General features: G+C 28.7%; 2 protein-coding genes and 1 long non-coding RNA gene across 8 annotated transcripts; all 3 read right to left on the minus strand.

Annotated features, from left to right (window-relative positions):
* Positions 1-1,948: 1,948 nt before the first annotated feature.
* Positions 1,949-2,937, minus strand: LOC106757227. The gene is made up of 2 exons (XM_014639855.1): positions 2,770-2,937; positions 1,949-2,455 (listed from the first exon to the last, which is right to left on the minus strand). The coding sequence occupies exons 1-2, from the start codon at positions 2,935-2,937 to the stop codon at positions 1,949-1,951; spliced, it is 675 nt and encodes a 224-aa protein (XP_014495341.1).
* Positions 2,938-10,730: 7,793 nt separating this feature from the next.
* LOC106765891 lies at positions 10,731-13,489 on the minus strand. Of its 6 annotated transcripts, none has more exons than XR_002668967.1 (5): positions 12,985-13,489; positions 12,450-12,710; positions 12,171-12,351; positions 11,126-12,035; positions 10,731-11,037 (listed from the first exon to the last, which is right to left on the minus strand). It is a non-coding gene; the product is annotated as an uncharacterized LOC106765891 (long non-coding RNA). The 6 variants fall into 6 exon arrangements; XR_002668966.1 differs by having other exon boundaries at positions 10,744-11,037; positions 11,965-12,035; positions 12,985-13,444; XR_002668965.1 differs by lacking the exon at positions 10,731-11,037 and having other exon boundaries at positions 11,868-12,035; positions 12,985-13,172; positions 13,260-13,457.
* A 1,489-nt stretch (positions 13,490-14,978) lies between these two features.
* Positions 14,979-15,930, minus strand: LOC106757237. Its single transcript, XM_014639866.1, has 2 exons — positions 15,763-15,930; positions 14,979-15,509 (listed from the first exon to the last, which is right to left on the minus strand). The coding sequence occupies exons 1-2, from the start codon at positions 15,928-15,930 to the stop codon at positions 14,979-14,981; spliced, it is 699 nt and encodes a 232-aa protein (XP_014495352.1).
* Between the last annotated feature and the right edge of the window lie 4,690 nt (positions 15,931-20,620).

The raw sequence follows: 20,620 nt of genomic DNA on the forward strand, positions 1-20,620 counted from the left end.
TTTTAGCAATGTGTATTGGGTTTTAGTAGACAAAAATATCCTAATATATCATGGTTTCTAAGTTTTAAGGTTAAGGGTATTTTAATAATTTTCATTTTCAAAACTATAAAAAAGAAACTTTCAAACCCTTGCTCACCTCCATCATTCCTCTTCTCATCCCAACATTGCTGTTAAACAATTTCTTACAAAAAAAAATGATTTTATAATGAGTTTTCATTTCATAATTTTTCTCTTATCTAATTTTATCTAATTTTTACAAGTATAATGACATCTGAAGTAATTGGTAATTGGCTGGAAAAAATAAAAAACACTCGCTGTTATACAATTTCTTAAAAAAAAATGATTTTATAATGACTTTCCATTTCATAATTTTTGTCTTATCTAATTTTATCTCATTTTTACAAGCATAATGACATATGAAGCAATTGGTAATTGGCTGGAAAAAATCAGAACCATTGTTAAACAATTTCTTACAAAAAAAATGATTTTATAACGAGTTTTCATTTTATACTTTTTGTCTTATCTAATTTTATCTAATTTTCACAAGCATAATGACATTTGAAAGAATTGGTAACTGACCTAAAAGTTTTTTTAGAGATGATGAAATTAGAGAGGTTAGTAAAGATGATGAAGTTGAAGAGATTTTGAATTAGAAGACAAATATGCCAATGACTCAACTCTTTACCGAAACAAATTATTTAATAACAAGTGTTTTTTCAGTTGAGACTAGGGTATGGATGATAGAGAAAATATTGGAGTGAGAGAGATGAAAGAGAAATGGTTGAGAGGAATGAGGAAGGTGCATAAGGGTTTGGAGGGTTTCTCTTTGTTAGTTTTGAGAATGAAAATTATTAAAATACCCTTAACCTTAAAACTTAAAATCTATGATATATTAGGGTATTTTTGTCTACTAAAACCCGATACTGCTAAAATATACTAACTGAAAAACAGGCCTACACAAGTTAACAAACCTCATATATATATATATATATATATATATATATATATATATATATATATATATATATATATATTTGGTTTAATGATATTAATATACAATAAAGAATTATAAACTATTGGTTACTTATATTCACATATTTGTTCTAATTTAATGATATTAAGAAATTATAAAGAGTCATAAATGATTTGCAAGTAGGTGACATATTCATATTTATTAACTGTTGAACATCATAAATTTTAAAATTATCAATTTCAATATATAGATTAATATTGGAAGTACTAAAATCTTATAACTGCTTTTTTTTTATCCCAATTTTGTGATTTTAGAAAACCAAACACAAACAATACTTTAACAATTTGTTTCAAAACTGTAACCTTACTTTATTTCTGTTTTGGACAACTTCTTTCATAATATTTATTTTGGCTGTTTATATTTTAGCTGGAGCGACCACATTTTTTTAAATAAATTTTAAATTTCAAGTATACTTACATTTAAAAACAAATATAAATACTTATCCTATGTTTAGACGCACGTTTTTTTTTAATTACAGGGATGAAATTATGTTTATTTCCTTACACCTTAGGTTAATCAAATTATTAACACGTTTCTTTATTTATTTCATAAACAAATGTGAAAAGAAAAATTTCAGAAATTACGTGCCTATGATGCATCAAAATTTTAATCAAAGACTAAAGAAACATAAAAAAAAACATAAAAAGAAAAATTCAAGAATTAAAAAGATTGTAAACCCACATAAATATTTCTTCATCTATTTTTTATTCTGGATTAATTTTGATACATAAAACACTAATAATCATACAACTCTTCATATTCTTTTTTTGTGTTTTAAGCTGAGACACCACTGATAGAAATTGTGATAGAGATTTTTACCTGTCTCTTCTTACGATATTACCGAAAGGTAGAAAGGAGGAACACTGTTCGGTAACAATCGAAGAAAAAATATGTAAAGATCTTTATCAATTTGTACTAAGTGTTCTGATTTTCATGAATAAAACCATTTGGCACAGAATGAAAATCCAAATTGTAAAGCAGAACTAGCATGGCCATTGAAGAGAGGAAAGTTGGCAGAGGTCCAAAGATCCAAAGCAAGAAGGAAAGTGCAGAGTAGATAATCCTATTTCCCAGTATGTTCAAGAAGAAGACCTTGTCGAAAATCTGAATTACATACTGTGAATTGACTAAGGACTTGTGATCTTGTGGAACGCAAATGAGAATATTGATTTGATTGAGAAACCCGATGCAGCAAGTGTGACAGAAAAATGAGGATAAGAATGCAGCAAGGAGAATGCCATATTTCAAACCCACCATAAATTCACCGTCTGCTCCAAAAATCGTGGACTCGATTGCGTGTTTAGCACTGTATGTGCTGCTTATCACTGCTCCAAGCCCAGCACAGATCAGAATGGCTGATGTCGCCATTAGGGTTGATGCCATTATCCAGTTTCGAAGAGATTGGATCGCTATCACATTCTCCTGCAATAGTACAACATTGAAATCACTCTTCATGGATGTCTTTGAAGCCAAAACACACAAAAATATTATGTTTTAGGATGAAAATCTAATAAAATATTAAGTTTGTTATATAATTTCTAAAATATAATGAAAATTAAACTAATTATTTAAATTTCAAACGATTTTTTCAATACATGACATCTCTACCTTGCGACGATTATGTAAATAAACAGAAAATAATAAACATGATTTTAAATGTAATTAATTTAAAAAAATATGCTATTTTCCAGAGAGAAAAAAACAGTTCAAAACTTTATATGAAAGATGAAGAATACCCTCATCATGACAAGAACCCATGATCTGCGACTATCAGCTTCTCTTCCAAAGGTTGTGGTGAAGGGCTGTGTCTGAGTCTTATACCATAACCAAACATGATATGCTACAATCATCACTAACGCTAATGGCACCAATATCACATCCAAATAGTATTTTCTCCACTCCATCTCAAATTAATTAAACTCTCATCTTCATCCACTGTTTCGTGTTTTACTTTTCTTCACCTTAGTTAGCTGCATTTATATATACTAAGTATATATGTATACATAGAAAGAGAGAGAAAGAGAAAAACACTTTAATCAATGCTCATGAACATGGTTATCATTGAGTTAACTCGTTTACGAGTTTACGTTCCCAGACATGGCTTCTGAGTTAACTCGGAAATAAAGTCGTTTTCTACATAAACTCAGTAGAATCGACTGTGAGATCGAAGGATCATGTAGAATCGCGAGTTTGGAGCGATTCTGCGAGCTTCAAAGTTATCTATTTAATGAAATGCATCAAAATTAATGACAATAATTCAAGTATTTATTTTTATGAACAATATAACTATAACTTTTATTTATTTAAAGTTATATAATTTTGTAAACTAATTTGAATTAAGATATTATTTATATAATTCTTTTTCATCTTAAGTAAACTCTTACGAGTTGAGTTTACTCGACTCTCACGAGTTTACGTAAATTCTCGAATTTGATAACCTTGCTCATGAACATATGCACGTGCTAAAGAAGTTTAGGTAGAAAAAAAGGTAAATTTATTATCAATGAATGAAAAGATATGAGGCACTAGTGCAGAATCGGGTTACAACGTCACCCATTAGACGTCAGTTAAAGGGGGAAGTGACGTAAATTATTGACCGGTGACAATTGCGTAAATAAGTGAAGCCTATAGATGTCTGTTAGGTGGGGGACCAATGTCTCTAATACTATAAACATCAGTGCACCTAGAAATTGACGTCTATATGTCTGACAGGTCAGTAAAAAGTCATTTTTTTTCGCCATATAAACGTCGGTCACCCTCCTACCTGACGTCTATAGTCTGACAGATAGGTGAAAATTTATTTTTTTCCGCCATCTAGACGTCTGATCCCGCCACTTGACGTCTATATGTGATATATAGATATCGGTACCCCTCTTAGCTGACATTGATAGTCTGACAAGTAGGTGAAATTTTATTTTTTTCCGCCATCTAGACGTTGGTACCCGCCACCTGACGTCTATATGCGTCTATAGATGTCCTGGCCCCGCACACCCGACGTCTATAGTCTGACCAGGTATGTGAAAAGTTATTCCTTTCTGCCTACTAGACATCTCGTCCCGCCAAGCCGACGTCTATATATAACAAAAATATTAATTTTTAAATGGAATGGACGTCACATTAGTGAAGCGCCCGACGCATATTCGATTATAGACGTCGGCTTTGTGGGCAACCAACGTCTAATTTCTTGTTAAATTATCGATGTGAACCATCAGTTTGCGAACCAGCTATTTGGTCATCTTCCTTCGCCTTTTCTCTCAACTGTATTGCATTTCTAGGTGCGCTTGATGTCCCTTGAACCATTTAAAGTTGTTTTTACTCCGTTTAAAGTAATCTTTGGTGTATTATCTTTCATTTGAACCGATTAAAATGAGTTTTCATTGTGATTTAGTGTAGTTTTTCTTGTGTCTTTGGGTAGCGTAGTGCACATTCTCCCTTTGCTAGTTTTCTCCTAAGAAAAACTTATGTTTTTTGGATCTCTTATGGCATTTCAACCTGAAGTCGAACTTGGATTGTTGTCTACTTCCACTCCAACCGCCAAAGAAAAAGGAAACGGTGAGAATACGGTGTCACCGTATTCTTTTTCATTGGTGGTCGGAGTGGACCTAGGCAACGACCCAGGTTCGTCTTTAGGTTAAAATGTCATAAGAGATGCAAAAGGTGAAATTTTTTCTTACAAGGAAACTAGAAATGGTAGGAGGTGCTACTACGTTACCCACAGACACGAGAAAAACAGCATCAAAACACAACGAACACTTCACAGACATCGGTTAATGTACATTCTGACGTCTATAGTGCCCTTAGACGTCGGTTGATGCAATGTTTGACGGCTTTATAGACGTCGTACATGTCACTGAACCGACGTCTATGGTGCCCTTAGACGTCGGTTAGTGCAATGTCTGATGTCTTTATAGACGTCGAGCTTTTCACTAAATCGACGTCTATAGCGACATCGCACCTGCAGAAGTATGACGTCTCATTAACGCCACCAGTAAAGATGTCTGTTCGTGAGGTGACGTAAAAAACCCAAAATAACTGACGTCTAAAGTCCTTTCTATACTACTGAGGGTTTTGTACTTACATTTCGTTTGGTTGAGGGTGAGAGAGAATGAAAAACTGATTTCAGAAGAAATAGAATAAGAGGGGTGCTTTGAATAAACTCATGGGGAAAAAAAAAAGGAAAAAGAAATTAATGTTTTACTCACCTTCCACGATAAAGATTTATGAAAAAAAAATCACATGATTATTATAAATATAATTTAATATATATTACAAAACAAAATAAGAAATTTTTCTGAGAGATACATTAAAAAAGTGAAATTGAAGTCTAATTCAATATTAAATTTCATTTAAATAGATTTTATTTCATGACCTTGATACCATGTTAGGATAACATTTTAAAGTGTTTTATCATGGTTTGCTGAGTGAAGCATGAAGACAAATTCTATGTTAACTTGTCATTGATAATCACAACATATAAATGAAATTTTTAGAAAAAATTAACAACAACGGGGCATGTGACATGTCCATATATACAATCGACAAAATTCTAAATTTGAAGTTGAAGAGATACACATGATCATTGTCCATCACCAATGTCTTTCATGGTTAAATTAAATGATTGATAGTGCAATTGCGATTATTTATGAACTCTTTAGCTATTTGGTCATTATGTAATAGTTGTCTGCTCTTTCTTCGATTTAGATATAACTACATTCATCCATCTTGTTTATAATCTCTATATCATCAACAAAGAATATGAACTCCAATTTCATCTAATTAATAATAAAGTATTAGTTCACTTATACTAGACTTAATTTCATTCCAAACTCACACATGTGTTATAAGGCATCAAATGATCTACTACTACTCTTATCCACAATGAAAGATTGGCCAAATCCTAATAAGCCAAATAATGTTTATATTGTAGAAAAATCAAGAGTATTAAAGGAGAAATTGTCCCTGTCTTGATTAGATTTTCATATTTTTAGTTATATTATGAAGTTTACATTTAGTTTATTATTATTATTTTTAATCCACATGTTCATATTTCTATCACCCTCTAAGTTTAAAAATTATTCTTCACTTGACTATGTTTAAAAAAAATTATAAAAAAATAGAATCATTATAATTAATAACGACTTTAATTGAATTGAAAGTTATCACCACCAAATTTTTTTAAATTAAAAGTTATTATATAAATTGTTATTACTCAAACAACTTTGATTCAAAATATTTATAAAAACTTGTTAAACTTGTAACAAGTTCACATTTTTAAATATAATAAAAAAGTGATCCTTCTTCACGAAAACTTTAATTTAGAAGTTATCAACACTCTATGTATCTTATTCATGAATTATAACTTTTAAGTCAACTAGCTAGTAAATTATGAGTTAACTTACCCCATTCGTCTTTAAAAAACCCTATGCTTTCAAAGATTGAATCGTGACTTTTATAGTAAGAATGATTATTACAATTTACACACCTATAATGGTTGTGATGAAAAGTAGCATCAAGCATGACAGAAGTCACATCAATATAAAGAGAGTTTACATTCTAGAGGTGTGTATATTAATCTCTTAAACTAATTTTAATATATATTACTATAAGAAAATAAAAATTAACTTTCAAATAAAAGAACCAAATGATTTAAATTTAAACTTAAACAACATAAAATTATTATAAAATGTTTTCCTTTTATCTCCTCAAAATTTTGTGTAATACTATTTTCTTTTAAAAAATCAAATTAAAAAAAACTTTGAGTAAGCTAATTCGACAGCAATATGATAAATTAGTCTTTACTAAGCTCTTTAATTAAATATCAGTGGATTTAGCTTACTTTAAATCAAAATTATATTTTTCTCATTATTTAATAATTAAAAATATTTTTAATATGAACGAAATAATTTTTAAATTTATTTAAATGAGTTACTGTTTAATATAAAAAAGGTTAATATTTATTTAATAAATAGTATATTTTAAATATTTTTATAAAAAATTTAGTGTTGAATTCAGTATTAAAAAAATATCATGTTAATGTTGACTAGATCAAACTTAATTTTATTTATTTAAGTAAATATAGTTTAAATTAACGTTAATTTTTTACGATAAATTTATATATCTTCATTATATGAAACGAGATCCGTTGGTAGTTGTTAATCAAAATATTCATTTTAAAGATGAAAAAATGTGCTTTAATTCATATGACTTTTATATTTAATAGTTTTTTTTTTTAATAGACAGTTTCATAAAATTGGTGTTAATATTATTTTAAAATTAATGAAATAACTATGTAAATAATGACATGAATGTATCAATGTTATTTCATTCCCTAAAACCAAATGATACATTATTACGTAAATGTAATTTTTTCTTACAATTTCTTTACAATACATATTTGTAATTAGTCTATTTTAAATAATTTTTAATTTTTTTTATAATTTCTTTACAATACATATTTGTAATTAGTCTATTTTAAATAATTGTTAAAATATAAATTTAAACGAATCAATTAAATTGTGATGTGTGAACTATTGTCAAACAAAGTTATTAAGAAAAGTTATTAATCTACCAAGGGCATAGAATATAATCGATGTTGTATATATTTTTGGGCTTAAAAGAGAGAAAACTAAAATGGAATTGAGAAATAACAATGCACAAGAAAACATCATCTTCCACTCAAACATATACGCACAAGAGAAAAATCACATCACAGGAGGAGATTAAGGATATCAAAGTGAAAGTGACAATGAGAATCTATCCCATCGTAACATGTACTTCAACAGAGGTCTTGTGTTCTTCATCTGTCTGGTTGACTTGTGGTTGCTTCTGTTATGCTTGTTTGGCACAGTTTCAGTGCTGAATCATTTGACTTTGACGTGTGTAGGCTTGGTTGAGTGTTTGTATGGAAGTTATTAAAAGATAAATTTTAAACTTAATTTAATTTCATAAAATCTTTTCGTAAAGTTTGCATTTATTTATATATTTTAAATTTGCAAGGTATTAGAGGTAACTAAAGATTAGAAGTAAAGAAATTGGATATAGTTTCATACAGTTTAATCTACATGCTGAGGAAATAATGTTAAGATATGCTAAATATTCTATTAAAGGATATTAGNCAATCAAATATTGTGTTAGTTATAATTTAGATATTATTTTAATTTGTACAGATTTGTGCACCTGTCATTCCTTTAATAGATGAAGGATTATAGGATCCTTATATGTATATATATGGTACTCTACTCTCTTTGAAATAATACATCAGAATTATTCTTTAAACCTTTTATTAAATGACACACAACATTAATAGACAGCTAGGAGTGCACGGAAGCTTGTGTGGTGTTGTCTAGTTTTTATGCAGGTTTTTCATGATCGGTTAGCTTGGAAAAGGATTCTGAATAGAATCTGATATACTGATAAAAGGGCAAAAGTCCAATGTGTCTCAATCGGTATAAAAGAAAACCACTTAGTTGAAGAACTTGTTTACAAAGTCAATGCTTATTATTATGCAGACGATGAAGGATCAGTGCTCGCTACAGCAAAAATTCTGCAACTGTTTGGTGGGGTTGGTATGCATAATGTAAGGGTTGTGTACACGTAAATGAATATCTCTTGCATGTATTTTGTTGGGAAGAAATGGTATCATGTGTGAGCAACAATTTAAGGCTATGTAAATTTCCATATGTAAACGGAATAATATTCATTTGCTGATAAAAAACATTACACTTCAACATGCATGAGTTCACCATTTTGTGGTGGTTGGAAACATTCATCACTCGACCAAAGCGTTTATCAACGGTGGTAAAAAACTCTCTAGGTTATATGAGAATTGTAAGAAAATTTATCTAGACTTGCCATTTCATGTTTTTCCAAATTAAATATCATTTTCATGTTTTAGTGTCAGGTTTAAAAAGTCTAAGAAAATTGGATGAAAGTTTATATTGATTGCATCTCATGGTTTATATTAGGATCTCTTTAAGGTCTTTTATTCACGAGTCAAAGGGAATGGTATAATTTTGTAATTTGAACTTGGTTGAAGTATTTTAAGTGTAATAAATACTGTTTTTTTTAATGATGTTCAGTGATTAGAGAACTCCAGTAAATTTTGCACTGCATTTAAATGATAAATGATGAGTAAATAGAATTTCTGCTATGTTATAATTGTAAGTTGTTTTTCTTTTATAGTTTACTGGAGTTCTAGTTTGTTATTTTCAAATTATAAAAATGTCTTTTACTTTTGGTTGTCTAGTGTACAAAACAATTCAACGATAATTATTGTAGATATTACGTGTGTTATACATGAAGGAAATTATCACAAATTGTGAAGAAGGGACGATTCTAACCGATGTAATTTATTTTCATTGTCATAATTAATCTGAAGTAAAAATTTAATTGACTAATTTTATATTATTTTTCTTTCTTCCAGTATTTTTTTAGTTAAGATGTTAACGATATCGTGACAATCAAATCATTTAAGTTAGAACATTGAAGTTTATATATAATTAGTGCATGCTTATAGGTTATGTTATAGTGATCTACATGCTTATAGGTACAAATAAGATATATATGTTATGGTTGTATATATTGTGTTATAAAGCAATGTTGTGTCATGACACGTACTTAAAGGACTCAACGATTATATTTTGAAATATTATTGTACCAATAGTTTTTATTCATACACTAAAGTAATGAACATTCTTATTTAAACCTTTGCTTTGTCATATTTTTTCTTAATATTTTATATATTTTTTTAAAATAAAAGAACTAATAGATAGCAGGTTTGTATATAATAGAACCAATATTTTATATTTTTTGAAATAGTTTATTCAAAAATTATCTTTTTAGCGTTTATTTAAAAAAGCACTATTTATTAGTGTATGACAATAGATAGCACTTGTTGAAAAAAGAGATATTTATTAGTATTCGAAAAATAGATAACACTTATTTAAATAAACGTTATCTATTGTCAAACACTAATAAACAACGTTTTTTTAAAAAATGCTATCTATGATTAAAAAAAAAAAAAAAAAAAAAAAAAACTATGTAGTTTTTTTTAGTTTGTTTTTTAGATACAGGGATAATTTCATTAGAACTACTGTTTCATGGACAAACTTTTCTAATTTTAATAATTATAACTTCTATAGCAATAGAAACGATTGTGCTTCCAAATTTTTGTTTTTCTTAATTAGCTTTTCTTTGTATGGATTTGGTTTAGTCTTCCCCAATTTCTTTTACTGTTTTCATATATTTTGATTTTGATGTATAGCTTCACGTCACAACTTTAAAAACACTACAAAAAAATTGTTACTTAGTGGAGGTTTATTTTTCATTTTGCAGAGGTTTTTACCTTTCGCAAATTAATTTCCGGAGATTTTTTAAACCTCCGCAATTAGAGTCGTCACTATTAATTTACAGAAGTTTTTAATGATCCATGATATCCGACCCCTGCTATCAGATTTATATTATGAAAGTTTTTATGTGGAGAGTTTTAACTTCTTTTATTAGTGACTATTATTTTGTAGAGGTTTAAAACCTCTTTTATTTATAATTATCCACTTACATTCATAATTTCTTAATTTAATCTATTTTTTATAATAAATAAATAAAATATATAAAATTATAAAATACACAAAAAATATTCAAAATTAATTTTATTAATGATTTAAAATAACATATGTTAATTGACAATTACAATGTAAATATATAAAAAAAAATACATCATTCCTTCACCACTACTTCTTTAAAATTCCCTGTAATTTGAGTCCAACACAAGACTTGCAACAGCAACGGTGGCCAACACAATAAGCAGGAAGCTTCAAAACGATAAAGAAATTCATGTCACACCTAAAGAAGAGCCAACACTCAAGATTCTCGCTAACAAGACCACATGAATCCAACTCTGAAGCTGTTGTCGTTGCATCTCAAGAGTTGCTTGAATACGGTTACTAGAAGGGTGGATATTGGAATCTAATTTTGAAGCAACTTTGCTTTTGGAAGTGCCCTCAGACCTGATCAGCATCACACAAAGACAACTCAGGATGTTGGTCTTAAATATTAGGGACAAAATTAGAGAAAAATAAGATAAATAACCATGACCGTGATGATAAAGAAAGTTTCCCTTCCTTTCTTTGATCTACATTTAATCATACAAATTATGAGAAACAAAACCTAACACAAAGATAAAGAAAGTCAACTAGAAAAAGTAACAAATTTGAAATAACTTATCCTATTAATCAAAGCATCATTAGTCAAAGTGGAAAAAGACTTTTCTCCTCACATCAATCATTGATTAGGTACCTGGTAAGAGCATTATCTTGCATCTACTATTATATCATATATACCAAATTCGCATAATTAAAATAAAGAAAAACATGGTTAGTCATAACACTCAAAGTTAAATGCAAGCATAGAAGGAAGAGGCCTAAATCAAAAACAAAGATCAATCAAATGAAAGAATTTATACTTCTTAAGAATTTCCAAAGCATTAGAAGTTGGCAAAGCTTCTTCATGTTCTACAACTTCAACAGTAGAGTTGAACATATGTATTGCCATTTTAAAATTATTGTAATTTTGTACGAGACAAGTCACCCCTAAACATAATGCATATCATCTTAAGCTAAAGTTTGTACTTGTCTTAGGATCCATATTCCCCACAGCTAGAATTTAATTAATGCAGTCAGTAAATTGGACTTACTGGGTTATCATAAAACTCTTATTTTGTATTGTAAAACTTAAAATATATATTTGAAAAGCAAAATTATCCAATTTGCATCCAACATTTTAGATTCACGGTTAATTATAAGAATACAAAGTGTATTGTAAAAGTAAATTTGTCTTATCTTTATCCAACGATTAGTTTTCCCATTGTTAGAGGTAAAATTAATCAATGTGTGAAATGTAAAACTCATCATCTCTATTAATTATAAGAAACTTACTGTCATCCCATTAATGATGTCAGAAACAATGGATCCAAATTGAGAAGGCAATGCCTTAGTCTCATAATCTCCTGGTACAGACATATGTATTGATATATTAATATTTCACAAATCTCACACACAGCATAACTAACAGCTAATAAAATAATTTATTTTGAAAAATAAGAGTTGTTAATGGACATCTAATGTACAAAAAAATAAAGTACCTTCTGCATAAGGAATCCTGCAACAGAAGGCTTCAAATATTTGGCAACTCCTTCTGTTGAAGCATGAGCTCTGTGGGCAGTGCCAAATGCATCATTCACATAGAAGCAAAACACCACCTTCTGGAAGTCCTGCAACCAACTTCTCAACTTCCTCCCCAATAGAGTCATTTGCAATCTTAACCTATAATCAAGAGATAGTGGCACAATGAAGTAACAGTAAATCAGAAAATAAAAAGGGCGAACAACTAAATAAAAAACTAGAACAGATAAGAGGCAAACCTCAAGTTCTAGAAGTTGAGAAAGCCTTGGCACAAGAGGCTTCAAACTGTATTTAGGTGTAACACCTTTCGGACATCCCTGGAAACAGGATAGTCAAGGAAAATCCACGTTTAGACTAACATACCTTAGCAAGGCTTGTGGGAAGTAATGGATCAGATATTATAAGGGGCAATGAAGCAGTTTCAGCCTTTGGAACAATTCCAGTGCTCTTATGCCCAACTGATGATTTAGATGACTTTGTAATTGGCCAATCCGATGCACCTATCATGCCACACAAATGCATGAATTACATATAAATAAAATCAATATTTATGTTTGCTCCTGATGAGGAAGATGAAGCCTGAAACGACTTTCCCCATACGAATAGGACCCTGGGAAAATTTATTTAAAGAAAATAGTTTCTTATCAAAATTATAAGGCAAAGAAGAAAAATAATACAATTTAATTCAAAGCTATTTTTCCTTCATGACCAATTAAGGCTTAAAAAGAATTCAAAGCATATTTTTCCTTTATGACAAAAAAGGAGTATATTTACCATCATAACCAAATAAGATACAAGGGTTTTCAGCATCATCAGACACCTTTAAAATCTCTGCACGAGCAGCTAGCAAAACCATAGCACAGGTAAGTGAATAATCTTTGAACGCCACCACCAAGATCAACAACCCCAATAGTCTTTGAATAATCTTTTCCCAAATTTCCCAATAGATGGTTGATCGTAACCTAAAAAATTCCCAAGGTACAACTTCAGAGAAGAGAGAATACACAAAGTTCATAATTAATCTAAGAAACTACAACGGCCACGGCAACCGTGAATGCATTGGTGACCGCAGCGACGACGCAGCTGAACGGCGACGGAGACAACCGTAATGGCAATGGAAACCACCGATGAACTAACAATGCGAGACCACCAACGATGATGCGTTGAGGAAGATGATGACCTAAGGACAATACTCAAAATAAAAGCTTGTGAAAACGAAAGAAAAGGGTAAAATTGTGTGCAATGTGGGAAATGTAAATTAGGTTTGGGAAATTTTTCAAAAAAGTGGGAATGGGAAAGGAGAGGAGGGAAGATAAGTTTTGGAAAATTTAAGTTAGGAGGGAAGGTATAATTTAGAAAAGTATATTTAATTTAATTTGTGGAGGTCATGAATCTCTTAAAAAAATAATTATAATTTCCATTGTTTCTACTTAATTTCTGGAGGTCATGAATCTCTTAAAAAAATAATTATAATTTCCATTGTTTCTACTATTTAGAGAAATAATGTTAATTTGTGAAGGGTTTTTATAATGTCCACAGAATAACTCCTACCAAACAACAATTTTGTTTGTAGTGAAACAGTGGAAGAAAACTTATCAACCAAAATTTTGTATCATCATATAATATAAGTTGAATGAGATTTTGCAAAATACTTCTCATAATACAATTTTCAAGTCAAACTTGAATAGCTGGTTCAAAAGGTACATGTGACTGTTAAAATAGATCACTCAATTTAATCTGATTTGATCATAACAAATTAGTTAATGAATCAAATCTATTTAACTCAATTTTATGAGATTAATAATAATCCATCACGAATTGATATCAAACAGATTAGTTCATTGAAAACAATTATAATTTTTTTCCTTAATTCATTTTTTTTTAATTTTAAATATTGTACTGTATGGCTAGACGGTTGTACAATAGGACAGATCAGAAGAGCCCATCAAGAAGGGACGACTAGTCAAACAAGTTGGAGTCTACCATCATGTGTCATGCAATCCAGGTAAACAATGTACTGACCACACGGTTAGGAAAGATGGAAGATCGGACGAACGCTCTCTAGGGATTACCATCCCTAAACATCACTTCAAATCAAGATTACTGGTAAGTGCTACTTAGCAAGTAATGAGCCATGATTGGGTTGTGATTAGGGTTTCACTAATCTCATACCCATATTGGTGATTGCATTTATTACGAATTTAAGACCTTGTTGTGACTTCCGATCGAATTAATCAATGACTTAAGCACTGGAGTGTTTTTATAACAAGTATACTGAGACGGTTTGGAGTGCAACCAAGGAAAGATTTTGACCGAGAACATTCATAATTACTTAAGCTGACTTGAACGAAAAGTGTGAATGAGTATTTTATGGAAAATTCTCATAATGATAATATAATTACATAAAAATATGATACTTATGACTTTTTGTATGTAATTGAGTAATTGTGGTTATATTTTATTATAAAATAATAATGACTTAATTGTGCATCATTATTTAAAACAATAACTAAAGATAGTTTATTTTAAATTTGTATAATAAGATGCAGAAAGTAAAAAGGTAAGTGTAAGAAGAAGCATCCAAGTGTGTACTTTTTTATGATTAGATTGATGAGTTAATCCAATTTACTATAAGTTTAATCAAATAGAAGGAATTTAATTTTGATTCGTATTGAAATTTGTAAAAAAAAAAAAATTAACTCAAACTGGTTCAAATCTATAATCACCATATTAACTCACGAGTTTAATCTATTTTAACGGTTATGTGCTTATGCGCCATTATTTCCCTCAGGAATTCCTAAGTTCATCTTTTGTTTCCGAGCAACAAAGTCGACCTTATGAAACACCAACAACATGACAACAGAACAGGAGAATGCGATGACAGGTCCAAAGATCCATAGCAGAAGGAAAAGTCCTGTGTGTGAAAGTCTGTCTCCCACAATATTCAAAATTGAAGCTTTTCTCAAAAGATCAGTCAAATGATCTGGAGTAACCAAGTTGATGACATGTTGTGGTAAGCAAACGAGGATGTTCAACTGGGTGAGAAACCCAACTGATAGAGAGTGAAAGAGAAAAGAGAACAAGAATGTTGTAAAGATGATTGCATATTTTAGTGCCACAACAAATTCCCCTTCTGCTCCATAAACTGAATCAATCAGAGGTTTCTTCACTCTGTAAGTGCTGCTTATCATTGCTCCAAGCCCACAACACACAAGAATGCTTGTGTTTGCCATAAAGATTGATCCCATCATCATGTTCCGAACACTTTGCACTGCTACAATGTTCTTCTTTTCAATATCCTTCCATATACATATCAAAATACGATAAAGTAAATGATCCGACTGTAAAAGTGAAGTTTAAACCTAATTCAATTTACGTAACTGATATGTAAAATGAAATTTACACTCACTTATATATTATAATTAATTTGATCTCATAATTAGTCTGAAACTTTCAATAAATAACATGTTTGATAACTAATATACCAACTTGAAAATTATATGAAGAGAATGATTTTTGATTAATTTACAATGTAAAAACTCATATATATACCTTGATAATGGCAGGAATCCAGAAACGGCGGCCATCGGCATCTATTCCGAAGATGGTTAAGGAAGGTTGTGTCCTTACCTTGTACCATAACCAAACATGGTAGATAAGGTTTATGAGTAACCCTAAGGGTATAAGCGTCACATCCAGATAAAATGTTCTCCATTCCATATGCATCTATGTCTACCTATTTCAAAGGAGTCTTTTATATTTTAATTTTGGTGAACAATGCCTCTCTCTCTCTATATATATATATATATATTGATGACTTTGTGCATTTCTTCTACACCAATGAGTTGTGAAAGAAGCTCCTTATATTATATTAGTATAGTATATTAGGGAATTTCAACAACTTTATATATTCCATTCTACTTTATATATTCTTTATTCCAATTTTGTTAGTTAATGAGAGAAAGTGGATCTTAGCATTATGCGATGATTCCAAAATGCTTTGGTTTAAGAATAAACCTTGGTTTTAACTCTCCAAACATGCTTCCCGTAGATCTATTACAGCTTTTATATAATATTTCAGTTCATTTCTTTTTGAAAAAATAATGGATCTTAGATGAACCTAGACACATGTGAAATTAAAAAGATTATTAGTTTGGCATGGATTCCAGAAGGGTATTAGAATCAGATAAAGATTCTAGAACGAAATTAATAATAATAATTAACCGTAGATTAAGTACAATGTATCCACAATTAATCCAAACCAGAGAGGTATATTGGCTACCTATTTTAGGAATTAAAAACTGGGTCTGAACCCATTAAAGATTATTAGTTTGGCATGGATTCCAGAAGGGTATTAGAATCAGATAAAGATTCTAGAACGAAATTAATAATAATAATTAACCGTAGATTAAGTACAATGTATCCACAATTAATCCAAACCAGAGAGGTATATTGGCTACCTATTTTAGGAATTAAAAACTGGGTCTGAACCCATTAAAGATTATTAGTTTGGCATGGATTCTGGAAGTGTGTTAGGATATTGAGATAAATATTCTAGATGAAAATAATAATAAAAAACATAGATTAAGTACAATGTACCCACAATTAATTTAAAATTCGAGTGATATTAGTTACCAATTTTTAGGAACTGAGATGGGACTCCACGTTAAGAAAAAAAAATTAAATAATATATAAAAATATCGTAAATTCATTCTTGTAATGTTTTAAGTTGAAAACATGTCTAGAACGATATTAATTAATTAGAATAAAACCATATTAATGATAAATAACATTCTATAAAAACTATTTTATGTCTTGAATTGATAGAGTCAATAAATTGATTAAATCAAGGAAAAAGTTTTCAAATTGATATGTTATTGGTCTCGATTTTCGATTGTCTAGAGAGTTCGATACTAATATCAAAACAACACAAGAATATTACGAAAATTATTACAAGATAATTAAGATAAGTATGATTAAATTCTGTTTGCATCAATATTAAATTGTGATTAATACCACACCTATTAATCAACCTTATAAAAATATATATAGTTGTAATTATTAAATGTGAGATTATAAGATGTGACTCCACGTTAAGAAAAAATAAAAAATTAAATAATATGTAAAAATATTATAGATTCATTCTTTTAATGTTTTAAACATGTCTAAAACTATTATAATTAATTAGAATAAAAACATATTATCGATGATGTATTTAATAAAACTAATTTTGTGTTTTGAATTGATCGAATGAGTCAATAATATAATTAACAGATTGACCAAATCGATATTTTCAATTTTCAATTAACATAGAAAAACTTGTTAGGTAGGAATTTTAAATTTTCTCGTATGAGTTGATGTTTGTTATTGTTCCAAAGGACATCCCTGTTACATATTCTTCATAGGCAAATTTGTCCTTTGCACACCTAACATGACATCACTATATGTGTGAAGCATACCACTCACTTTATTTAATGGAATTTGGTTCTCTCATATTTTTGAATTCTATGTAAGAATATCAGTATTTACTTTGAACAGAACAATTCAACAAATACTTTGTAGAATATTCAGTTTCATTTTTTGTTAAACCATATAAAAACGGTTAAAAAAGGAATCTTTAGTTTTTGTTCCATCTCTGTCGAATCTTCACAATAATATTTTGTTTCATAATATTCCTCAAATTTTTTGTTTGGCAGGCAAAGTGTACCTACCATGCATATGTTGGTTTATAACCTTATTACGTTTATTACTATAGTACTACCATCAGATTTCCAGATCTCCACAAATATTCTTGATTACAAAAAACTTGTTGTGCTTAAACTAATGTTTTGCGAAAAATGACAACCTTTTAAGATAAAAACATAAATCTACATTGGAAAATGTAGTTCTTGTAACCTTTTAATTCTTTGGGTTAACATTGAATTGTGGAATTACTCTTATATATATATATATATATATATATATATATATATATATATATATATATATATATATATATATATGAGTTATTTCAAAATAAGAACCTGAAAACTTGAAAGGATTATGTTACAAAGATAACAAAAATATCAAATAGAATTAAACAACAAATATTTTTTTTTACAAAAAAATATATGTAAAATAATAAATGCACAAAATAGAGAAAAGAAAAATACACCACTTTTTAATGTGAGAAAACTTCAATATATACAAATAAATAGTTCATGGATATAATTCCATAAAACACTTTCAATAATAATAATAATAATAATAATAATAATAATAATAATAATAATAATAATAATAATATTACGGTTGTCAGCGATGTCATGGTCTATTCACATCGTTTACTGTTGTCACTACTGGAGTTCTAGATTTGAACTACGATCACACGGTTTTAATCGTCTTGGTCAGACGACCATTGTGTCGTCAATGATGCGTTTATTGGAGCTCCTACATTCTTTTAGCGCTTTGTGGATCTGCTATCTTTACTGTCGTGCGTGGTGACACGTCTCGTCTCCTTTGCTCTTTTTTTAAGGTTTTTCTCTCATGTTCATCTATGGTTTCTTCTGCTACGGTCTCTTTTGACCTCTCTTTTGTCACTATTGTGTTTGACTTATCCATGTTTGCTTTTTTTCGCGTGACAAAAATGGCTTTTGTTAGTTTATTTATAGCATGTATAGTGACTCTTCTACAATGACCTGTCAACCATGCATTTCTGTTGCGGTCTTCTGGGTTGATTTTTGTCTTTTATGTCATCTTCACAAATCATTAAAATTTGGTGTCATTTGAGTATAAAAACATATATTTTCATTGAGTCTTTATGAGTTATATTAGTAACAACTTTGGTGCATAGGATTTATATACACTAGCTTGAAGGGAGTGTTATTATTTCTTTATGTTTATTTTTTATTTTAGTTAGTTTATTATTATTTCTTATTTGTATTTTTGGCTCAGTTCATATTTCTTTTATTATAAATAGAGGATCTTATATATATATATATATATATATATATATATATATATATATATATATATATATATATATATTTAATCCAAGAAAATTAATCTCATACATAATTTTAACTATATTCGACAATTTTTATTTTCCTTTTTTAAATATTCACATATATGTTTTTAGTTAATGAAATTACTTTTATAATTTTAATAATCAAATTATTAAAAAAATTTAAAATAATTAAAAATATTTTTTATACAAGCAAATCATAACAAATTTATAGTGTAAAAAAATTAGAAAAAAGTTACTCTTACTTAACTAGTCATATTATTAAAAAAAATCTCAAAATAAAAAGATAATCATTTAAATTTTAAAAAGCATACAAAATCTGAAAATCCCAATTAATCAAACTATTAAAAAAATATAAAATAAAAAACTGTTTATATACAAATTTAGAAAACATAAAGAAAAAAAAACTAAAAACATTACAATAGAAATAACTGATACGAAACTATAAAATATAAAAGGACGAAAAGAAAGTAAAAGATATATGGAATTGAGAACAAGAAGTTTTGTATAGTAAATCCAAATTATGGGAAAATATATAAAAAAATTAAAAATTGTATATTCAAAACATAATTTCTTTTAAGAAAAAAATTTGAAAATGTTCTTTAAAAATATGATTTCTTTATCATTAACTTAAAGTCGTGTTTTCAAATTTTTTTATTTTTTGAAATCATGTTTATCAGAAATTATTTATCCATTTACATAATTTTTTAAAATTTATTTATTTCAATAAAAAAAAATTTCACTAATTCAGTGAAAAAAAAACTCATAAATATAAAGGGGAGGCTTGTGTTGAGAGACAATTGAAATAAAGGAAGAAAATTTTTCAAATAAAGATTAAATAAGGAGGCTTTAGTCAAATTTGGATGAGATGCAGTTTGGAAACTTTTGGAAGAAAATATAATGCTTATTTCAAAATTTGAAGATGTGACACTCAACATAGAAGTGTAGGGTTCGGTATTATGAAAAGCCTAACACTAGATCAATTTAATTTCACATTTATTTAGGATTTTGAAGCATTCTAAAGGGTAATGTTGTTTTATTTTTGAAGCATTCTCATTTGTCATAGTTTTAGAGGTTGAGAATTAAATAGTGTCTAGACTTTACACAAATTTTATTAATAAATTGAATGTACAACTATTAAAATAGATTTGACCCATCAATCAATTTAAAAAGTTTGTGTAATAGGTTATGTCAGGGGAGAAAAGTGTAATTTACATTGAATTATTTTTTTTATTCTACACTTTGCATAATGTAGTCAAACCTAATTCATATATAAATTTATGGATTAATTCTATAATATACCCTAGTGAACCGAGGAGAATTTGGAGCCAGGCAATCCACCACTAATCAGGAAATGTAAATATCATTAATGGCCAATTAATATGTTTAAGGATCATATTAAATACG

The sequence above is a fragment of the Vigna radiata genome, chromosome 1 (assembly GCF_000741045.1).
Source record: "Vigna radiata var. radiata cultivar VC1973A chromosome 1, Vradiata_ver6, whole genome shotgun sequence".
NCBI classification, from domain to species: Eukaryota; Viridiplantae; Streptophyta; class Magnoliopsida; order Fabales; family Fabaceae; genus Vigna; species Vigna radiata.

Bases quoted from the DNA above. Each gene is read 5' to 3' on its own strand.
- LOC106757227 (XM_014639855.1), bottom strand. From the start codon at position 2,937: ATGGAGTGGAGAAAATACTATTTGGATGTGATATTGGTGCCATTAGCG. The intron at 2,456-2,769 runs GTATTCTTCATC...GTACTATTGCAG, and splicing joins GGGTTCTTGTCATGATGAGG to GAGAATGTGATAGCGATCCA.
- LOC106757237 (XM_014639866.1), bottom strand. From the start codon at position 15,930: ATGGAATGGAGAACATTTTATCTGGATGTGACGCTTATACCCTTAGGG. The intron at 15,510-15,762 runs GTATATATATGA...TGTATATGGAAG, and splicing joins GGATTCCTGCCATTATCAAG to GATATTGAAAAGAAGAACAT.